Source organism: Linepithema humile, chromosome 4, assembly GCF_040581485.1.
Source record: "Linepithema humile isolate Giens D197 chromosome 4, Lhum_UNIL_v1.0, whole genome shotgun sequence".
Lineage (NCBI taxonomy): Eukaryota > Metazoa > Arthropoda > Insecta > Hymenoptera > Formicidae > Linepithema > Linepithema humile.
In genome coordinates, this window is record NC_090131.1 from 2,835,984 (window position 1) to 2,859,801 (window position 23,818).

At 49.0% G+C, this 23,818-nt stretch overlaps 1 protein-coding gene across 2 annotated transcripts in view; it reads left to right on the plus strand.

Annotated features, from left to right (window-relative positions):
• ds (dachsous cadherin-related 1) overlaps positions 1-23,818 on the plus strand; it is a 293,968-nt gene that overhangs the window by 231,858 nt on the left and 38,292 nt on the right. For both annotated transcript variants that reach the window (XM_067354567.1, XM_012367034.2), the window contains exons 2-3: positions 3,492-3,672; positions 8,628-9,110. In XM_067354567.1, the coding sequence (XP_067210668.1) occupies positions 3,492-3,672; positions 8,628-9,110 (664 nt within the window). The remainder of the gene's footprint in view (positions 1-3,491; positions 3,673-8,627; positions 9,111-23,818) is intronic.

Consider the following 23,818-nt stretch of genomic DNA (forward strand, 5'->3'; position numbering starts at 1 on the left):
AACAAAGAGGAGGCGGGGTAATGCTGAAGACTAACGAAGGCAAGTCTGTTCGGCAGCGAGGGACGGCCGAACTGCAGCCATATATGCGATCGCGCGGAGGAGGCTGCGAATCAGCTGCGCAGATCAGCACCAATATTGCTCGGCAGTAATTCATTAGCCTGATTGTCCAAGTACGGGGATCTCCGATTTCTTTCTTCCTTTTTTGCGCGCCGACGTTATCAGCAGCGATTTTATATATATATATATCTCTCTCTCCTTCTTTCCAAAGAGGAAGTATAAAAAAGATGTCGTCGAAGGACCCACACAGTCCTTCCTCCCGCTTGAGAAGATGTTCCACACACGAGCCAACAAATTTCCCTCCCTCCGCAGCTTTTTTCTTCGTTCGCATCCCTCCCGAGAAACAGCGACGTGCTGCCCGAGAGCCGAAGAGAGCGCATCGCCGCTTCAAGGTGGCAACGGTGTTGGCGGGAAAATTATTCGACCGCTTGCCACTAAATCATTCCTCGGACTCCTGCTTTATTATCCTTCGTCCTGCCTCCACCCGTGTCTACAGCACTGGGACTGGCTCTTTGTCTCTCTCTCTCCCTCTCTCCTTCCGCATCTCCTATGCGATGGCCGCGCGCCTTCTTCCTTTCAGAACCTTTCTGTTAATACGCCGGATAGATGCGTTGATCGTCCCGGAAAAATCGCGTCAGATATTATAACACGGACGCGCGCGATGCGTAGAGGGAATGTTGTTGCAAATTAGGGTTCTATTATGGTAATTCTCGCATGCGTTCGAGACAGCGGGTTTAAATCGACTGCGAAGCGCTTTGAAGATATTAATAACGCCAGTTTATTAACGCACGGCGCGTATTATGGGACGAGTCGTAATATTTTATAGTTCTCGCGTGTTCCCCATCGCCACACTTGCACTATCGACGATAAATGCCGATAAAATACACGTGTACCGACTAATTTAACACGTAACGCGCACACTTTAATACAGCATAATGCGTTCGCGTTATAATTCCGTTGCTTCTCATTATACCCCGTTCATTTCGCGCTATCAGATCGGGCGGGGTAATGACAAATGCCGACGAATATACGCGCCGATTTATCGACTTTCAGGAGCCTTGTTCTAGTCCGCCTATGCGGTCCGTCGGTGATCCGCCTACGTAGAAAGGAATATTTTCTCCGCGCGAACCGCCCCGACCTCCTTAATTGTAGCTCAAGATTGCAATCTTGTTCTTTCGACGCACCCTCCCTACGATTCTCACGATTCTCGCACATTGTTTCCAAGTGGAATATTATTGCCTGGCAGATAGCAAATTTAATTTCTTCCCGCGCGTTCTTACTACTCAGAACCGTCGTCGGGCTTGCAATTAATCGTAAAAAACAAAACTTTGCGCGAAGGAAAAAACGATGCATCTTTGTGGAAAAAAAAGAAAAATATGATGGTTCTCTAGCCGTGTTATTATAGCTGTATTATATACGGTGGAATTCTACGAGCAGTTTATTTTCCAACAGATACAGCAAGAAGAGTGAATATAACCGCTTAATTCACCGCGATATGCAAAAAATATCTGCTCACCGCAAACCGTAAGATGAATACGAGATGAGAATACGCGTTAATCATTGTTCACGTCGTATTTTTGCGACGTAATCCGGTTGCGGCGCTCCGCCTTATCGCGACAAATCGGCCGGGCGCATCGTAACGAAGTAATCGATCATCGGCGCGCGCGATTGCGATCAGATCCCGCGATTCCACATTCCCGTTCAACATGGGCGGAACGCCGTTCTCTCCCCGAGTACTCGGATCACGGCTAGATGGCCGACGCGATACCTCGAACGCGAGAAGAAACTTTAAACTGTCATTAAGGCAACTCTGCCTGGGTTAAGGGGTTCATTACCGGTCGGGACTCGCGTCTCAGTTTCTTCTTGCGTCGAGTTTCCGACGACTCGCGCACGAGACGACTACTACTATAACCCTGCAAATTACGTCTCGTGCCGGTAAATTTACGAGTGTTTTTTTTCCCTCTCTTTCCCTCTGCGCCTTGTTTTCCTCCTCGTCGCCTTAATTCGCGCTCAGCCGATTGTGGCGGCAATTACGATTGGCCGGATCGATCGTAATCTATCGGCCGGGTTAGCATTATCGATACTCGCCGAGTTGCGCCGCGGCGCAAAAATCGGAAATCGTTCGCGTCGTGTCGCCGGGCGGCCAGCGTGCGTTACGCGCCGTACTTAAGACGTGTGATAAATCATCGAGTGAAACCTATATCGCGTCGCCCGGAGGAAAACGCCATTTAAATTGCAATTCAGGTGAGAAGTCTTATTGTTCGAGTATTTATATCGAGGTGAGAGCCTATTCATCGATGCAAATGTATCTATCATAATTCAAACGCGGAAAAAATGTCTGATTCTATCCGCACGGTATCTTTAATATTTTTCTCGAATTCACAATCAAGCCTGATCGATGCCGTCTGCGTAAAAATAACAAACGCGAAGCTCTCGACAGTGCCGACAGTGCCAGAGGTTGCGCATATTCTCGGAAAAATGGTGTCCTCGCCGCGTTCCGGCAAGGAAAAAATGGGTAGGCATTTTCGTTAACGACCGTACGAAATCTCGTAACTTGTATTACGTTGGTGGGACGGGTAGGTGGCGATGAATCGTTGCATAAATCACACGCACTGGAAGCACGGAGGCGTCCATCACCGCCCCCACGTTCGTCCGTCCGTCCGTCCGTCGCGGTAACGTCTTCGGGTCTTCCTCCGGAAGGGTAGGGTAAGGCTCGCTCGCAAATTAGTCACTGGGCCCAGATTACGAATGGACCACCTCTCCGCGGGTATCTCGTTTCGCAGGAACGCCGGGCGAAATTAAACAAAGTGCTTCGCCCGGGTGGATTCCGCCTTCGGGGAGGCGCAACGACACCGCACTCTTTGTCATCCGCGTGTCGTTCCGCCGCGGTGAAAAAAAGGATCGCGGAAAAAACGAGTGGTATCGATAAATTTCAGCTGGGAGGCTATTCATCGCGTCTCGGTGAAACAAGCTTCGAGGCAGATTGCAAGCGAACACTTGACGATCTTTCATTACGTTTGATTTTTAATCTTTATTTATCACGTTTATGCATCAATGCTAATTACACTATGTTGATTTTGAAAACTCTTCCTCGTGTTCTCGCAACGTTTTCCCAACAATTTTGCTAATCGCTCACTTATCATCATACTGTTATCATAATTATGAAAATTGCTTGCATTTCCACTGCGCATAACGCAACGAGTCAATCGTCGGAAGGGCGTTGTGGGCAAAGGACTGCATTCCACTGCAAAGTAGAGGCGTATCTCTGTTTACGTTGCTTCTTTAATGACAAGTTTAATAAATCGAAGGAGGAAACACGCGGGGTAGAATTGGTTTTGCGAGATTCGCGCGAAACGTACATGCGTGTTTCGATTCGCCGCACATCAGGTACTCCGTTTTATTGCGGCACTGACCTTGATTTATCTTTGTTGCAGGTGCAAGCCACCGATCCCGATTGCGGCGTAAACGCGATGGTCAATTATACCCTGGCCGGCGGTCGACTGGAGAGCAAACAACTCCTGGTGCGAAGCGATACCGGGCACATTTGCGTCCGTTCGCGCCTGGACCGAGAAACAGCGCCTTATCTGGAGCTGCCTGTCATCGCCACCGATAGAGGTTTGTGTTACTTTTCTATTGCCCGGCTATTAAATCACCGATCTGGGACCTCTTAGACTTAACATTTCACGATACATATCTCTCTGACTTTAATGGAACAACTGTAGATTAATTACTCACTCGTTACTGCTTCTGTCTTTATTATCAACGTATCTGTCTTATTATCAATGTCTTTACATTAGCTTAGATTTTTGCTGTCGATATTGTCGATGATATTATTTTAGAATTGTCGAAAAGTATTTCTTAAATATTTCTTCAAAAATATCTGCAGATACTGACTTTTGCTCGTCGCTGCTTAATCTTAAATATTCCTGTTACGAAATCCTTTCGGAAAACTAAACGCTTGAAAAATCTTAGTTATTGTGATTCACGACAATTTACACCGGCCGCGATCATTCGGTCTGATCGCGAGATCTCTCATGCGATCGCGATCATTCGCTCCGACGACGTTAAGAACAATGCTAACGGCTTCGCTGTTCGCGTGCGAACCTCGTGTATACGCACACGTGAGCGTTGATAAGGGAGGCGGGACAAGTAGAAACAAGTAGAAACGGCAGCGCGTGGAGACACGCGCAGAAACGTGGTTCGGAAGCGGCAAGAAGAACGAGGTAGAAGCGACGCGCCGTGTCGCGGCGCGCGGGGAGGAAGAGATGGCCAGCTATCGGCCCGTCGAGATCTAGTAGCTCTGTAATAGGGTGTATGATTTATGTCGTCGGTTGGGTTCCGCGGTCATTTTCAACACGGCGGTACGGTCGCCTTATAAGAAAGGACAATGACTGAAGGTCCATTGATCCAGCCGTGTAGCGGCCTGGGCTACCGTGCAACCGGCGGCCATTTACCAATCGCGCGCCTCTCAGAAGCGCGCGGCGTTCCGAGAAAGAAGGTGCGAAAGAGACAGGATGATATATCTGAGAAGGAAGATCTATACCGGTGCTAGGTAAAAAAAAAAAAAAAAAAAAAAAGCCGCAAGCCCGAAGAAGGATCGGCGCGGAGGAGAGAGAGAGGTGAGAGGTATCGCTATTGTTGGCATTATGCCGTTTTGCAAACACGGGGCGCGAGCGCGTTTCGTAATTGTCGCTCGTTATCGATATGATTATCCGGCGTGCAACGGCAGCGCCGCGGCGGACGCGGTTTCGACACAATAAAACCGGCCGGATATGACAAGCATCAGGAGGAGCGCCGGAGGACCGCCGTGCACCGTGCGAATAACGGCGCGACGTGATTTATACCATCTGCTGACGAGCGCGACGCGCCGTAAGAAACCGAAAAGCAAGACGAAACGCCACGTGGGACTCCCATCTCGCGATGCTAAAGCTGGAAATAACGACTCGTGATAAATAGATAAATTTCACTTCTTTCACCCGTGGTGTGTGTATTATGTGTAACACGCTATATCTCTCCATCAAAGTCCGGCGCGCGGAAATGATTACAAATATCTTCCGGCGATTCGCGCATCCTCACGCGTCTAAAACTTCCTCGCGATGCCGCCCGAGACTCATTAATCCTCCTCTTTGCTTCTTATTTTTACACGAGCGATTAATTCTTCTTATTGCTTTTACCTGTAATTCGCACGGAGAAAATCATTTTGGCGCGACGGCAGTAAAGCGAATCGCGAGCCACCGTGAACCACGCGGGCCAGGTGCGCATGATTTATACCACCTGCTGACATTCGCTCCGCGGACGACGGCGACGCGTTCCCGCCATCCCCTGCGCGCGACTGCTCGCCACTGCTCGGAGGTGCAAAAGGCAAGACGTCGTCTTCGTCGGCGATATTTATCGGCGTGAAAACGCCGCCGATAACCGAACCCCTCTCGCCGTGTTCTATCGCACTAATAGCGATGAATAACGTTGCGCGCAGCGCTCCGGCGATAATTATTGCCTACGAGCTTCGGATCGAGGCGAAGATCTGCAAAAGGCATCTGCGAACGGATTTCCGTGAATCATTTCGCTCGAGACCGCAGAGGCGAGGATGATAAACAGATCGCGGAGGTCGATGATAAACGCGAGGCGACTCGGGGATGGCTGAGCAAACGCTCCATGAGAATAGTTCAATAAATAGTAAATTGAGAGCGTTACTCTGTTGTTTATTGTTGAAAGAAAATACGAAGTAATGCGTGATAAAATTTCCAGACTTCTCGCCATGTGAGAATGAGAACAAGTGCTTATTCCCAATTAATTTAAACGCGACCGTAAAGCGCGGAATAAAATAAGCAATGTTGTAAATTCGCGATACATAATCTTCTCCCGCAAAAACATCCCCGACGCATTTGCGGTGTGATGCGATTATCGATATTATAGCGTGTATCGAACTGGATTTTCTTGCAGCGAGCAGCCTTTAAAGCCGAAGGAACTTTGAAGCGTTGCCGGCGTCGATTACACGTAAGCGCGATATCTTAATGTAATTTCTACGCTAATCTGCCGGCGAAATCCGCCGTGCAGTTCTCACCGCGCGGACGTATCCCGCCAACGGGATAGATTTTATCGCGCGTCTTCGATTTATCGTCATGTTGACGGAAAGAAATTGACGAAGATGCTATCTTTTTTCTTGAAATTATACACCCGCGCGATAAAACGTCCGCAGACGTCCGCCTCGCGGCGCACACAGGTACAGAAATGTAAAGAGAGGCGCGTCCGAGAGGGATGCGCCGGCTGCTTCCCCCGCGGTGCGCGCTTCGGAACTACGCTGGGAGGTGACTTTATTGGCACCGGCGTCATAAATCTTCGGGACTTAACTCCCACCGACTGTCATTGTCCGCGCCGTTTTCGCGCTTATTTATTTCCCCCTTGCAGCTCCGCGTGATACCGTACATAATCTCGGATATGTCACCGAGCGAGCTTTCAGGCCGCACATTGTAGCGAAATCCGGAATCATCGTGCACATTTGTGTCCAGTATATTAATGGAATAACTCGTTTTAACCGTAGGACGAAAAAGAAAAAGAATAAATTACGGGCTTACCGCTCGACTCGATGCAAATGACTCAAGGAAAATTTGTTTTTCGGCCTTGACGTAATGATAAAATTTGAGGACATTAAAGCGGTCACAGCTAAACGTTCGCGGCGTGAAACGTCGAGCGGAAAATTCTGTCTGCGCGGCGTTTGAAAATGCATTTTCGTAACACGTTGCTGTGTGGAGCGCGTATTCTTCGAACGGCAATTTCGACTGTAAGGTTGAGCACCATCGCACCTACCGGCCGCATAAATCTCTCGGGACCCTCTCTCGTATCCCCCGCCGCACGAATCTCGAAAAGGACTCATCCCGGCGATCGACCGCGTGAAATTAAAAGAGCCCGGACTGCGCCGGGCACGAAATATCAGACTGCGCATTAAAATACCGTTGAACTATCCCCAGGAAGTCGGTCGGCATTTCGTTCGTGTTTCCCCGCGCGCTCTCCGTCTTCCGTATCGGACGCGGGAGTGCCTAATCGATCTTTCAGCCTCCACAAAAAGATGTTACAGGCGCGATATGATCTATCGGGAAACGTCGCGTCCACAATTAAGAGCTGATCATTAGGCGCGCAACAAGCTTTTTCAATAAGTTTCACGGGCAGACTGCGCCTGCGGTGTAGAGATCGGTACATCGATATCCCGGCGTCCAGAAGGACCAGAGGCTTCGTCCTTCTCGGAGGAAGGATTGCGGTTGCATGGGGATCGAGGGGGACCAGCCCCTTTGACGCATGACTCCAATGACACTCGCACCTATAAATCTCCTCGCGCTCGGGCGGAGCTCCGCACGGTCGAGTCCATACATTACTATGAGTTACGGTTGTAAACCGTTTAAACATCGGATTACATACTGTCTTTGATATTAACACTTGCATCGCACGTCGCCTAAATCCGCAGCAGCGGCTAGAAGATTACGGCATCCTGTTATGTCCGATTTTTCGCCGCTCGTCATTACGTTCTCGTGGAAATGTCTACAAAGAGCAGTCTATAAATAACATTTGTAATCTCCGATTATAATTCGAAATAGGAAACATACGACGTAGTTCGCGGCTTGCAGTTAAGCCGCTGACAAAGTGGAATTCCTCAGGTTCATTAACAGCTAAACTACTTGCAATTGGATGATTATATTTAACGCTGCGCGTAAAATACAAAAGTACAAATGAAGGAAGTGCGTAGATACGCAATTGCCTCTTCTAAGCACTAACTCGTAAGAGTGCCGTTAGATTCTGGTTCAACGCGCAGTTCATCAGTCAATCAATCTATCAGCGAAGCAATTATTCGGGAGACTACGATGCCTAAAAGAACGTGGCTCTTAAGATACCGGCGAGAATGCGGCCGTTTGAGGACCCCGTAAACTTCTCGCGTTTGAAATATTACTACGAGCAGCGCATTACCCCGCGCGCGAGGGTAAGAAGAGAGCTTTCACGTCGACGCACTCGCGTGTATCCGAATAAAATGCGAGGAAGAGAGACGGGACGCTGAGGAAGCGAGAGAAAAAGAAGGTTAAAAAAAATGAGGAGGGAAAGAGACGAAGCGAAAACCCGAGAAAGGAAGGAGCGAGAGCGGCCAGCGGCTGATTGGATCCGAGAAAAGACCGTGGTACGAGACGCCCGTGATTTATGCGGACCGGCTCCGGGCGCGTCCCCGTAGATTCGTTCTCTACGTCGGCTAATACCCCGACATTATTTGGCTCGATAAGAGGATTTCGGCCGGGAATGAAATAAACATAATCGCTCGACCGCGCACTTCTCACCTCCGTGTGTATCGCGATCGGGATCCGAGTTCAGTGCTCCCCAACCGCTCGATTCTTGATATTCAGCTATGAATAAAATTATAAAAATTATAACAATTGATCAGAAATATACATTTAGGTATCATTGAAAAATCGTTAACGAGTAAGAAATTTATCGCATTGTTCCATTTTTTTTTACAAATTGCTTCATCCCGCTCGCTTCTTTATTAATGCATCACGGTACAATTTGTTCAAGTGAAATGTCAACTTTGCTTGCAGGTGGCTTAAGCACGATTGCGATTGTGCGCATCGAAGTGACGGATATAAACGATAACCGGCCGATTTTCGAGCCGCAGAAATACAATGTGACCCTGCGTAGCGACAGCACGGCGCACGGCCCGATCCTCAGGCTGGCGGCGACCGATCTCGATGCCGGTGTCTTCGGCCAATTCACCTATCGCATCACCAGCGGCAACGAGGCCTCGATCTTTCGCATCGATCGCAATACTGGCGAGCTGCATGTGGCAAAATCGAGCCAGCTCTCGCGGTCGTCGTTGCATCAGTTCAACGTATCGGCGACGGACGCGGCTGGTCTGAAGAGCATCGTCGATGCCGAGGTCAAGGTCGCTGTCTCCTCCGCCGGACACAGAATAGCCACCTGCGAGAAGCCACGCTACACCGTCACGGTCAAGGAAAACGTCCCGCAGAACACCGTCGTTGCTGGCGTGAAGGACACCGCGACAGCATCATCTTCCTCGACAGGTACGTCAATTCGCTTTTATGCCGGGCCTTTTCATTGGCCGTCTGTTACATTCTCGCGATGCATCATCGCTCGTGTAACCACGTCGAGCGCGTGCCAAGATTACTATGATCGTGACTCGATGAATAATAGAGATTTTTTCCTCATCGTGCAAATTTTATACTTATATAAATTTATGAAACGTCCGCGTCTACGTTGTATTTTCATAAATCATTTTCGCACATTATTTTCCCATTAACATACATATCGTGTGCTTTTTCGCGATTTCTCAAACATTAAATTTATAACGCGACAGACTCACATATATCTTTGCGTAACTTCAGGAGTCATGTGCGTCTGAGTTTTTGAAATGAAGGTACGATACTTGATTTCTCGCGGTTGGCTGGCGAATGCCTACGAAAACGTATTCCACGCGCGGCTACCGTGTTAGCATAGTCGCGTCACGAGTAAAACGCCGTGGACTTGGCGAACGCCTACGTGTACGCCGAGGCACGATGCGCGCGGCCCTAAAAGCTGAACGCGCATTACGAATGAAGATATCCACTCCGCCTTTTCCTCCTTATACGTGATCGGTGAAGCGCGGCTTTACACCGCGGTATGCCTCGATATCCTTTCGCGAGCACGCGCGAAGTCCCACATATTCGCATGCTATTTAAAGACATTCACCGCTCCACGTAGCGCCGTGTACACACGCCGACAATATAGATCGAACAAGGTGTTCCGCAAGACTCCACCAAACCCTCGAAATGCAAGAACTTCCATGAATTCAGCAGAAGATGGGTTGGCGGGGAAAGCGGCTCCGGTCGGATCAAACAGGTGGTCATCGAAAGCAGGGGAGAAATAGGATTCGCGCAGCGGGCGGAGGCGGAGAGTACGAGGAGAGAGAAAAAGAGATAGAAAGAGAGAGAGAGAGAGAGAGATAGACACGGGGGAGGATTGAGTTCCGGTAAGGTCGCGGACGGACGGGTGGGTGGACTGCTCCGTGCCGATACACCGGGGTGCGGGAGAGAACGAACGAGGGGGAGCGAACAGGGGGAGGGCAAAGGAGAGGGGCGGGGGGGGGAAAGGCGGGAGGAGGTACGTATCCGTGTTTCCACACTGGTGGTACATCCGATGCAAGATACGGCGCGTCACGACCCGCGCTCACCGTGCCGTATACCCGATGCACCGTGTAAACTGTCCCGTGCGGTATCGAGCGGCACGGCGCGCGGTACGTTATAGGCCCGGAGGATGCCGGATAGTTTACACGGCGGTGCCGTACCGGTGGGTCGTATTGTTCGCCCGGCATGGCCCGCATATGCAGCCTGTTGCATATCAATGCGCGCGAGGTCCGAGTGCGCGCCTCCTTCACCGAGCGACGACGTGCATCCCTCTCCCCCGCGTCCTCTCTCTCTCTCTCTCTCTCTCTCTCTCTCTCTCTCCCCTCTTCTATTCTTCCTCGTGTTCTTCCTCCTCGTGCTTCTCGCTCCGCCTCGTCCCCTGGCCCCCTGCTCGTCTCTCTCCTCTCTTTCTCCCAATGCACACTGGCCGCGAGTCGAAACGAGGGAAAGGGAGGATCCGTAAGCTGCGCTATCTGGGGTTAAAAAGTATCCTGACCCCGCACGACGCACGGTCTCGATTCACGGTGGATTCTCGTAGTCCTCGTCGCCGTTCCCGTCTCGGTACGTCTCCCTCGTAAAAACGTCCGGCCTCAGCGATCTATGTACCGCACTAGAAACGCGCTTCTCGGATCCGTCGCGTCTTCGCGGCAGTAGTACGCGTTAGATAAATCGCAATTATGATTCGCGTGGGAGTTCGCGCTCTGAACCGTGCGAGAAATGGTTGCTTGTAATTTGCTTGTGACAAAAAATTACGCTTTTTTTTTCCCATTTTCCTTATCTCTATATCAAGTCGTTTTTTTGCGTATGCAAGTCTAAGAGACTTGCAAATAAAATGTAAGATACAAAATGCGAAGTGTGTCTTATATGTGACACGAAACAACGAGTACCGATCCGCGCGCTGCACATTCAAAGTTGTCCTTCCGGCATTGGCGCGATCGGCCGGTCAGTTTCAGAACTCGACTTCCAATCGGCCACGCGTCCGGCCGAGAACCAGTTCGCGCAGAAGAACGCGGCCTGACACTCGGGCCCGCAATATTTGACACACGGCAGCCAATCAGATTATCAGATTAAAGTTGAACGGGCCAGCGATCGTCGGCACAGGTGCGGTTCGTTTCGGTTGTACGAGAAAGAGAGAGAGAGAGAGAGAGAGAGAGAGAGAGAGAGAAAGAGAGAGAGAGAGAGAGAGAGAGAAAGAGAAGACTCTCGCGGACGCGCATTGACGTGCACCGACGGTTCGTGCTACCATTTTGCGACATCTGTTCCAATAAATCCGAGCAGCTCCCGATGAAACAGAACGAATGTCGCTTCGCTTTGCATCTCGATTAGATTAATTATATTGATCAGTCGGTTCCTAGCGACAAAACGACGATAAAACTTTAGTGACACAAAATATTGTTTCACTGTTAAACATTAATGCTAATGACATTTGATATAAATTATCATTCAACTTTAACATGCGCATTTTATTTTGCACAATGTGACATTTATTGTGGAACATCCAATCAGATTATCAGATCGAGTTGACGCGAAGTGAGAAATAAAAGACCAGACTACTACTTTACGATCACCTGTTCCGATAAAGTAGTCTTCGCGTGAGCGCTTCTCGAATCACGCGAAAAACGCGATCATTAGGGTGTCACAAGCGAGGAAAGAGGGATCGTTTCGACGACGCTTCGGGCGTCCGTTAAAACCGACGTAGACGAAGCCCTTATTGGGAAGCAGTTGTTCAGTTCGCGGACGATTCTTCCATAAAATCTAACGACAAAGTGAAGGACGCGCCTCATTTTACGGTCGAGTTTATGGCGTCTGAAAAAGAATTCGGCTAGAAAAGATTCGGTTTTATCTTATCCGCGGAACGAACGGCCTTTTCGGTTTGATCGGGAAAAAAAAAAAGAGCAAGGTGTCCGGAACGACGAATTCGAAGGTTGTGATAAAAAAATAGAAACGAGGCGTATCGTTATGCACTCACTTGACGTCGTTTTACTAGATTGTCGGAATCTAGTGACGTGCATAGAAAGTACGGCGCGACGGTGATTGACACGTGGATCGCGGATAGAAAGCGAGATTAACGACATTGGGATGGATCGTGTTGGAAATCGGCATTGTAAACGCACGACGAACGGGTCAATCGATACATACCGGTAGTTTGCTCGCTCCCTGGCTCGCGAGAGTCCGGCGCGAACACGAAACAAGACGGCCGTTGTTGAACAGCAGTTTCGCAGCACGCGGAAGAAGCGATAACGACGGTAACAAGCGTCTTCGTTAGAAGGCTAAGGTGCAATCGGCAACTGCTCATCAGAAAGTCGCGCCGCTTACTCTCGCGAGCTTTCTCGCTTCGCACGCGCGATTATGCATCTCAGCAATTCACGGACAAAAATCGGGAGAACTGCTAGACGAGCGTGCACTCGCATAGTCGGTTTAACACGCTCTCCTTGCGAATCGGATATTATCTCGCGCTGGATAAAAAAATTTGAAAAATCCCCGTCTAAATCATTCACCGTCTTCGCCGTGCATAATCCAAAACGCGGATAATTAGGATGAATAACGCAGTGAGTTTGAAGGTGATTTTGCCGGGAATTCGCGGATCGAGTATTTCGTACTTTTCGAGGCCCCGGCATTCTTGTCGAAAGAATGCGCGCTTCTTTCTCTCTCTCTCTCTCTCGAGTGCCGGTCGGGAAGACACGGGCCGAACGAGAAGATCGGAGCGGGCAGAACGAAAGAGAAGGATGCGAGTGCGAGGAGAGAAGGAAGAGGAAGAGGAAAAGGGGGAGGACGAGGAGGAGGACCGTCGTCGTCGCCGAGGTCGCATAAATCGTCGTGAGTCGGATTCCGGGCAGCCGAACGCAAGCCGCCATTGTCCGAGACTTTTTGCCCCTCTCTCCCTGCCGCGGAGGCTGCCGCTGCGGAGAGCTGCACTCTTTGCATATGCTTTAAATATCGCCGCTCGCTTTGAGGGCTTCCAGCACCACGTCCTCTCCTCTCCGTTCTCTCTTCTCTGCGCGAAGAAAAGACAGCGAAGCGCGGGGCGAGGAGCGCGGAAGGGTGAGAGTAGGAGGAATGAGAGATGAGGAACGTCGAGAGAGGAGCCCAAAGTTCGCTGACTGTCGACTGCTCTCGCCCGCGAATGGCATTAGATGCATCGCGCCCCTGCGATTTGTTCGCCGAAGGCGTGTTCGAGCGCGATACGCGTTAAGAGAAAAATAAAATGAGCGATTTTACGGCGGGATTTATTTCAGTCACTTTTACATCTGCAAATTTAATCACCCGCATTTTCTTTAAACAACGACGTAAAAGACGAATAAAAAGGAGGGGGGGGGAATTGATATTTGGAGAACCACCTCGACCGAACAACGGTAATCTTATCCGCGCGACACATCGTCCATCTTTAACGAATTTAACGATGACACCATAAAGATCAACGCGCACTACAGTCATTTAAGGCTGGCTATAAAGATACATCCGGATATAACGCGTGAAAACGATCCGGCCGTAACGTCCCGAAATAGCGTATAATCCGCCACTCTCGTCGATGATCAAATCGTCAGAAATGTTTGTTTGAGTTAATAATACGATACCACGGTATTTACACTATCCGCTTTATGTTAATTGTTATGCTTTCATATGTCATAATACATAAATTATTCTACGCGATAAAATCCAGTTGAATTCCTTACACAAACACGACGTTTTGGGTAAATATTCGGCGGGACAAACACGTCGAATTCGTCAGTTCGAAGGTGTATGTTTCTTTCACAAGTGCACGCCGTCCCTTTTTCCCCGCCACCGAGTTCCCGTCATGATTCTTTTCTCCGTTCTCGCCGATCTCCGCGGATCTCTTCTCCTCTCTTCCCGAGTCGCTCTCTCGTGCGCTTCTGCACGTCGTGCTTTCGCCGGACTTGCAAATTTCGCGCGGCAATCGCCTCTTCGGAATCCGCACGGCGAGCGGCTCGGACCTCGGAGAGAGGAACCCGACCTAAACCCGTGCCGTGAAGATTCGCGGATCGAGATAGCGCGGCGCGCTGCCACGCCAGCGACGACGAATACTCGCGGTCTGATTTGCGTAACGTTCCCGGAATTTCATCTTCTCGCGACGACTTTAGTACACTTTGCGATCTTCTTGGACTTCGAGTGAACCCTCCTGTCTCTCTCTCTTTCTCTCTCTTCTCGGCACTTGGCGAATAATTCTTCCCGTACTTCATTCTTGCACACACACACACGCAGCCGTTGTTTGCCGTTCCTGTCGTCGGGATCCGATTGTTATTTAAAGTTATGCGCGCCATTAATTCAGCGCACCACTGCCTTTGTCCCCGAGGTTTTAATTAGTTTCCTTCGTACCGAGGCGCCGAGGCGTACAAAGTTACGCGCGGTTCGCGCGTAATTAATTCACCTTGTCGCCGACTTTATGTTCGATGTTTTCATTATTCTCTCTCTCTCTCCTCGGCGCGGCTGTCATGAGAAGTATATTTTTTGGCGAACGTTGCAATTATCATCTCACGTTATCTGTAATTATATTCACGATATTTATCTTGATATGACTAAGAGATTACTAACGCAAAGCGTCAACAGTTTTTCTTTTGCAATTTTTTTTTTTCGCTCTTGCGAAGTCTGCTTTCGCGATGAGGGCTAGTTTAAAAATCGCGTCGGCTGCAATCTGAAAGATTACTTTCTCTCTACATACATTTCTGCTGCGAATCGAGCTTCGTATTAGCATCTTTCAGAAGCGAGCTGTACCCGAGGGAAGATGTGGCGAATGGTAGAAACAGCGAAGATAAAGAGATGGCGGGACTCCAGGAATATAATTCTAGTTGTTCGCTTTTCGCCGGTCCTGCGCGCACCGGCTTATATCATTTTCGACGGCGGCTGTTTATTGCCGAATGCAAATCGCTCGCTGAACCGCGACGGTTTCTCAGACTGCGCGCACCTCGACAAGCAGCGATGTATCGCGCGTGGTGAGCGACACAGTTAATTAAGTCGCTTACTAAAATAGATTCGAGATCGATGTCCGTGTATCAGCGACAAACTTTCTAGCCAGTTTTCTCCTTTGCAAATATCTTTCTCTCTTTAAATCTCGAGTAAATATCATTTTTGTATACCGTGCACATTTTTCAAGCGCGTGTCTTCGCTTCTTTCTTCTCTGAATTTATTTTAGCCATTGTTCGCCACATTGTTGCTGCGCGGTGCCTTCGTGCCCGTAGCGGCAAGATTGTTGCAGCGACTATTGTTACTCAGATCGCGATTCAGAGATACTCCGCCGGGCAAGAGAATCTCGGAAAAGCTTCTTAAACGTATTCCACCGCGGAGGTCATTCGTGGACCGCTGGAATTCGCAGATGCTCGCGAGATACACCGTGGCGGCGCAAGTACGTTTCGCTATCTCGGCTCTAGAAGCATTCGCGTTTGCGCGCTTGCACACGTATGCTCACACACACACACACACACACACACACACACACACACACACACATGCACAGGCGGGGCTGCACGCATACACCTACCTACACATCGTCGCTTCGCCGCAATCGTTTTCAATCCTATGCTATAGGCACGCGGGGTAAAAAGAAGCAACGAGCATTGCAGAAATCTCCGCCGCGCGCGCATTTGCTTTGCAACCGACATTATAGCTTTCCGATCCGGCAATCGTAAAGTTCTTGTCTCTTTTCCGGTATTCGTACGCCGTTCAATTTAAACATTGTAGCGTACGTGGCATCGCGGCCGTAGGATGCGAATACAGGAACAAAGTTTCATCCGAGAAATTCTACCGAAGTTTATGCCGCATATTCTAATCACGCGCTGTCATCGCAATCATTTCTAGTCTCGTGCTGCAAAGCGCGACAAAAAGAAACTCGATTGGCACGCTGCGATGAATGCAGTAGTGCCGCGTTTTCGCGGTATTATTGGCAGACGTGTGAGTTGATATATAAAAATGCAACAACACGATAGAATCAAATTAGAATCTGATATTTCTGATTCAATTCGCTTTTACGATTTTTCTCTTTATTGATTTATAATTTTTTTGCGTTCCAACATCCGCGCCTCCGGTTTTTGCAGCTTTTTTTTGTCGTTTAATTCAACTTATGTTTAATAATTCCAAACGCCTCGTCATTAGGTAATTTGTTTCGATTCGTTTTGTAGCATGAAAAGAACTGTTGCTAGTTGTGAGGCACCCTGTAGATATACCGATAGCGACGTGTGGTACGAGGGAAAGGGATGAGAGAAGATAGACCGGGCTCTCGACTCTACACTCCTCGCCTCCCCACGCCTTCTATGATGCGCCTCGACTCTTATCTCGCGCCTCGTTATCGCCGTTTACCATCGCACGGAGAGCGGCAAGTGGAGACTTGACGCGCGCACGTGTGTATGTGTAGCCGCGCATATATATCTTTTTCCCGCTCTTGCTCGGATCCTTCGGCGATTCGATCCCTCGAGCTCCGCTTCGCCTGGAATTTCGTCGAGCCGGCCGGGGGAGAATTACTGTGCTGTAATCCTAGATGAGATTGTCCCGGCGGAAAAGAAACCACGGAGGTGTACTGGAAGGTGCGATAAGAGCGCGCACCGATGTTCTATGAGCGCCGACTTTAGCCGAGCTGCGCGCGCTCGGTGTAATCCTGTTTTGTTGCGGATCGCATGGATCGCAACCATTGCAGATTGCCGCATATCGAATCTGGTTCGTCTCGGCGCTCCGGTAACATCGCACACTAGCCCTTTGGTAAACTTGAGCTCGATACGGATTTTCTCATTGCATTCTATAAAGGATTGAACTGCGTGTAAAACCGTTTCAGCTGCGCTTTCCTCCAATAACAATCGCGATATCGCGTCTCGCGCGAAATTTTTACAATCGCGATTCGAATTTTATCTCCACATAATGCTCGAAAACAATCCTTACTTATGTCTCGTTCGATTGCGAAAATATCCCGCGGCGGTTTTCGTTTCACCAAAGCGGGCAGCGCCATTATTGCGACGTGTGTCACGTATCAAAGACACTTCGCATTAAAAGACGCGGCGGTGAAATGGGATAGCCAATGCCGAAGTTTATTTTAATTTATTTTCACGTCGCCGGGGAGTCTTATTGTCACCGTCCATTGTCTTGTCCCTCTCGGCCGCCATACATTTCTGGATCCTCTTGCCATCTTCTCTCCGATTCTTCGTCTGCGCTCTCAACTGGACGTACACTCGACCGTTTAGCTGTGTCTTCACCCCGGGATGTCTTACGCGTGTACAGAGCTCTATTCGTTTGTTCAAACAGTCCGCGCTGCTCGAGTTTCTTACGCTATTATGCACTGCATACACTCGTCGTGCACCGCGGTCGATTACTTAAGCCACGGAGCAATGAACCGTGGGAAACGGACATGTTAAATGACGAAATCTACAAGACGAATACGATTAGCCTGGCGATCGATACATCGAAGTGTCAATAAACCGTCGGTTGATCGACTCAAGCGCGATCTCTCCGCGACGTTGTTCCAAGACGTACGCGAAAAGAAAAAAAAAACAATCAAAATTTATTCAATAGAGCACTCGATCGTTTTCATACCGCAGTAAAAAGTTTTGACGATCCATCAACCAATCGATCGAATGCTGTGTTAATAAATTTTTTGAATCTCCAACAAAATTTATTTTCAGATCTGTATCTGGCCAAATTTTTAGATCTTTCAGCAAAAGTATTCTTTCCGTCACGATCTAAAAGTAAGAAAACCGACTCGCTTTACGTGTCGTGGAGATTGAGCGTTTGAAATTTCTTACGAGTTTTCAATTACACGCACGTTACGCAAAAAGCGACCGTCCTTCCATTAACGAATATCATTCCGACTGAGGATCGCGGCACGACCTCGATGTTTAAACGTCTCGTGGCGCCCGCGCGCGCGCTAAGGGACGTCGATATAGCCGTAAACGGGCGCGGCGACGTTCGAAACGCGAGAGCAAGGCAGAGCCGCGCGGCGAGAGGGACGAAGGGGGAGTACGCGGAGGCTCGAGGTAAGAACGAACGCGAGCGGGAGGCAAGAGGGCCGTGCGAGACCCCCGTCAACGACAGCATACCGCCGCCACGGTATCGCTTCTTCATCGCATTCGTCGCGTCGCTCGACGCTACCACGACCCGCAGCTAATCATCATTATTTAAGTACGGGGTTCGTTTTTCGCTACTGGACGGCGGCGAGTGTCGCGGACTCGCGGTGGCACATATCGATCCTCGACGGTGTCCTCCCCGCTCGGCGCCTCTCGACACGATCGAGATTTCGAAGCATTTTCGCTCATTTTGCGGTGCTTCTTTTTATCCGAATTCTTCGCATTTTATTTTTTATTATTGCTAACAAAATTTTTCTTCCAAAAGTTTCATGCGCAACTTTTTCGAGAATTTACGACTCCTCCGAGTCCCGATTTTAACTTTTATAGCATTCGTCGTGCGACTGTTTTCGAAGCATTCTCACGACAGTGGCATCAAGAGATGCTTTCAGATCGGAAGCCGCCCGTATAATTGTAGTCGCGGCCGAACCCTTCGATGGCTGCTACGCGCCTGAAACTGAATTTCTAAGCATATTTCCGAAATTATGCAGGGTTCTCTAATTAACGTAGGAGAAATTCAATTCCCCGAGCGGCACACGGGCTCGACGGATTCTTTTCGCGCAGTCGCACCTATCTCGATCACCGGTTGTAAGCAGGCCCTACCGGTCCAATTAAAAATCCACAGATGTATGCAAACGGCCTTTTATTGGTAGGTTCGGCCTAACCGGGCATTCCAAGGTTTTCACGGGAATAATCGATTGCGCCCGAAGCCGCGCAAAACCCGGGCCAGGAGCAGCGCCTCTTTAGAATTTAACAGATCGCGATTACCGGTCTTTTTTGTTACTCGTTTGTTATTAGAAATGGAAAATGCGGTTTTTTTTGTAAACAACATTCACATAACAATTACTTTTGGAAAAATGATAAATATAGCGAGTGAAATTACTGGTTGCTTCGTCGTCGCGCTCGAAAAAAATTCTACGGCTTATATTGGAATTTATTTTAACGTCTTAATACTAAATACCAAAATCCTTTTATCGCTGTCAAGATATTATCTTGACAGGGCAACATCGCGAAAGGGCGGTCCGCTGATGTCCATATTTAAAGCGGAATAGCTCGTAATTCGGCCGGTTACGATCGCGGAATGGACATCATCGCGGAGAAGCATCAGAAAACCGAAGAAATGAGGCGACAAAGTATCCACCGAAGGCGGCCACACCGCGCACACAAGCTTCTCGCGGCGATCGTAAACGGGCGATCGCGTCGCGGGCTACCATCGCCCCTGAAGGAGAACGACCGGCTTCCTCTCGGCCGACCTCGAGTGGGACAGACCCGTTACGAGCTAATTAGCAAAATAAGAGAAATTCTCGTCGCGAGTTACACGACGCGACCGCGCGTAGGCAAGATATCTCTCGTGCTGCGAGACCTTATACGATCTGATCATCGATCTGTGATTTATCGCGGTGCTCCCGATGCCAAGAAAGTTGCGGAGTGCTCTCGTGCGCGCGTTTCGGTGTGTGCGACGCGGCTTCCGGGCGTGGCGAATAATTAATACTCACGTGCACCTCGCGATAAATATAGTTCGTCCAGTGCAAATTGCATTTATCGCGTCTCTCTCTCTCTCTCTCTCTTTTTTACCAAAACAAAGACGAGGGAGGAAAAGCACCGCGAGGCGAAACGGAAGCGACCTCCACAGTGATTCCGAAGTAATTGTAATCGACTCGCGGGTCCGTCTCGCTTGACGATTTCTTACCGCGCGATGAGCACGGTCGTATAAACGCGGACGTACACGACATATACGAACGTAGTGACTTCGATGCGGCCAATTGTGTGTGCGAGCGCAGCAACTGGCAGTCAGTTAACGATTAAAAATCAATAGTTAGCCTGGAGCTAGCGTAGATACACGACGTCGTTCGCGAGACAGTTAATCGCCCGCTGTTATTGGCCTCGCCGAGACTATTCTACAAGCGAGAGGAGGAGATGCGCTTCTGTTTAATGCGCCTCGCCGTGCAGAGTGTTTCATAATGTTTGCGAAATATTCATAAGGTTTGCGAAGCATCCCGCACATTTTATCGCGATAGTTAATCAGATGAAGGAGCAAAAAACTGAAAGATTCCCAGGGAAAAACGATAATGGCGCGTTATTAAATCCTACAAGAAGCGACGCGGGAGATCTCATCAAGAGCCGTCTAAACGCGAGTCGATGCGCAGTGTGATACGGACATAGAAAAACTCCATTACATATAGGAGGATAATCCTGTCCAGTTTAGCGCCGTGATTGGAAGTCTGCGTGCAGACATCTTGATTTCAATATAACGACTCCGCCACCGATCACAATTACTTTTTGTTCGGCTTTCTTGCGCGACACGAGTGTACACGCTCGCTCGCTCGTTCGCTCGCTCGCAGTCGCGCGAATATCGGAATATGCGCCAAGTGAATAATCGTCAGCTCCGCCGGTGAGTTACAACGACCCCGCCGGGGGAAGACTTTCAGTCAAATGAGATTGCACCTTGCACGCGAGGACTAGACGAGAAGCGTCTCCTCGCGTCCCCCGCGCCCGCGCTTGATGCGCGGTTATTCATGAACGCGCGTCTGTCGATTAATCAAGAGCGCCCGTAATTGCGAACACGCGTCAAATGTCGCTCGCGAACCAGACGACCGTGACATCGGGATGCCTTTTTATACGCTATGATCGCGACGGGAATGGACGGCTCTCTTCGCACAGTTTAAAAAGTGTACCGCACCGCGAAAGAGACGAACGAATAATAATGAAAAACCGGTACTGTTTAATGATGAGTAATTCATGCCTTGCACCAGATTGTCTCCTAATTACACAGCGACACACATTTCGAGCTGTATCATAAATCGTATGCATGCTTGCCAATGAGACAAATAATGAGGAATAATAATTAGTTAGCCTCGCATTTGCGCGACTACGCTAAAATTATGCCATGAGCAGGCAGCGTGCATAATTTACTTTGAAAAAATTGTATAATGATTTATGAATTATTTCGCGCACGGGTAATCGTCGGTCAATCTAACGGAGCGTCATTTACTTTTCAGGCCGCATTTAGACAATTAATGTCCGAGTTGCGCGATTCACGTTCCCGCTGCACAAAAGTCGCGGTATAATGTTTGAAAATAAACATTCAGCGGTTTTCTATTAACGCGGAACATTACCGTATGTTTGTCGCGGCGCAGGAAAATTTCCCCGCAACACGACGACTTCATTTCAATATATCCTCCCGGCACCAATTAGAAGCTTCAGTTCGATTTCTCATGGCTAGCACCGCTGCCCACACAACACACACGCATACACACACGTATGTGCGTGCGTATTAGAGTGGCAAATATAGCCTCGGGAGCATTATCGAAGAGAAATAAATAGCATCCTGCTACCGCGACTGCAGCACGAGCATCTTTGGCCTTCGTCTTCGTCATCTTCGTCGTCGTCGCCGTCGTCGTCGCCGGCGTGGTACGTCATGTACGTGAGAACGATTGAGGTGAAAACAGGACGCATCGACGAACGGCAGCTAAAGGACGGAGACAGAGCGAGAGTCGAACGGGGAACGCGGAGGCGAGCGGGGAACGCGGAGTCAAGGAACTAGAAATGAATTCCATTTGTGCGATTGAGAAGGGAAGACCGCGAAGCAGGATAGAGCGGGATAAGAATAGAGTAGGACAGCAAAAAGGGCTGGCACGGCCACGAGAAACACGGCAACCAAAGACTCCGCCTCTCGTGGAAAGCAAAAAGGGAAGAGCGGAAAAGAAATTCGTTGAAAATGAGAAAATAAACGAATAATTAAAAAATTACGAGAAAGTTATATTAATTAAAGTTTATGCTGCAAATTTGCATTCACGTTGCTCGGGGCTGGAAAAGAGAGAAGACAACACCCCGACTGCTTTGTATTGTCAATACTCGAATCTTGTTAATACTCGCGTTCCGGTACGGAGTGTTGCGCAGGTATGCAAAAGATGCCGCGGGTGCATCTGGCAACTGCATCGCGCACATTTACGCGTGCGGCGATCGCGCCAACACGCATGCAGGATATGCTGATCAGTAACCATTGACCGCTATCATCCGAGACCACTTATCGATGCAGAAGGAAGGGGGCTTGTGTAATGTTCGCTCGTAGTGCAACATCTGACATGGAATCTTAATTTCTCCCATCGTATATTTTAACATCCTCCAAACCTGTTGAATTTGTTAATGTGGAATTTTCTTTATTTCAAATTTTTGTATCTTTCTAACTCGCAGACCTCGCTGCAAGACCGCTCGTAGAAATGTTTTGGATCGCGCCATTCGTGCCGAGAACGCATAAGGACGCGAATCAGTAATGAGTACGTTATGGGTTTCTTCTTTGCCTCGGCTTCGCCGGCAAAAACTCGCTCTCGATTCGATTCACGACGTCGGAGGACGAAGGATGCGAAGAGGTGAAGAGGGTCCCAGCGTTGGACCGACGATCTCCGCGAATTAATCAAATATGCGAGTGATTTGTCTTCGTTACACCCACGTAGGCACCCCGGGGGGACGCGTGTGTAACCGGGATGACGAAGCCTTCGCAAACCGACACCGGCGGAAGAAAAACGTGACCGTGCTACATATGCACCTTGCGCGACGATTATTCTAAATAAAAATAACGCTCTGTGCGACGAAAGCAATACAGAACGGAAAATTGTTTTCACTTGTATTTCAAAACATTCATTTGTTCGTAATTTTATAAATCATTTGTTGCTCCGTGCAATTAAAATTACGTACAGTAAAGTCTTGAATAGATGAGCTTTAATTCTTTTTCAATTTATTATCATTGGAAAGATTATTCCGCATTTATTGCTGAGAATCTATTTTGCGTTACGGCAAACCGTATTTTAACGACGAGTTGTTTTTCGTTTGATTTACGATAAAAATTGAAACTGTGATACAACGCGCGCGCGCGCGCGCGCGATTTGCGTGCGTTAATTTTATTATCCCCTAAGATTTATTGCCAAATGCGTTGTCGCGTATTTTAATGGCTAACTTTCTCGCCACGGCGGCTTATGAGGAAGGGGACACAGATTTGTCCGGCGTGTCATACCCATCCGAAGTCGCGCGTCGAAATCCTTTTGCACGGGCACCAAGATACTCTCGAGCGCGGGGTATCTCGGCGTATCGGGATGCGGAGTAAATCGTAATTATATACGGGGAGTAGTACAGGATCGGCGGACCCTCCTCTCACGGCGAGAGTCCACGGAAAAAGATCACGCGGACGTTTAATAACACGGGTACCGAATGCTGATGGGTAAGAGGTATCGCCGGGGATATAAAATCTACGTCTTCCAGACCAGTCTCGCGGTATTATACCAACGCATACGCGTAATTACACGCGCATCGCGCCTATACGTTCACGCAAGGGCAGTGTTTTATCCGTCGCGTATACATTTTACGAATGAGTTGCTCCCAGCGTGTGTGCGTTGTGTGTGTGCGTGTGTGTATGCACCAAACAACCTCTCGAATACCACTGAACAAACTAAGAACTGTATCAATGTCAACGTACGGATGCTCATGGAGTTATTTAGCGTTGAGAATTAAGAAACTTTCGCACATCAAACTTCGGGACAATTTTGTTTTAATTCCCGA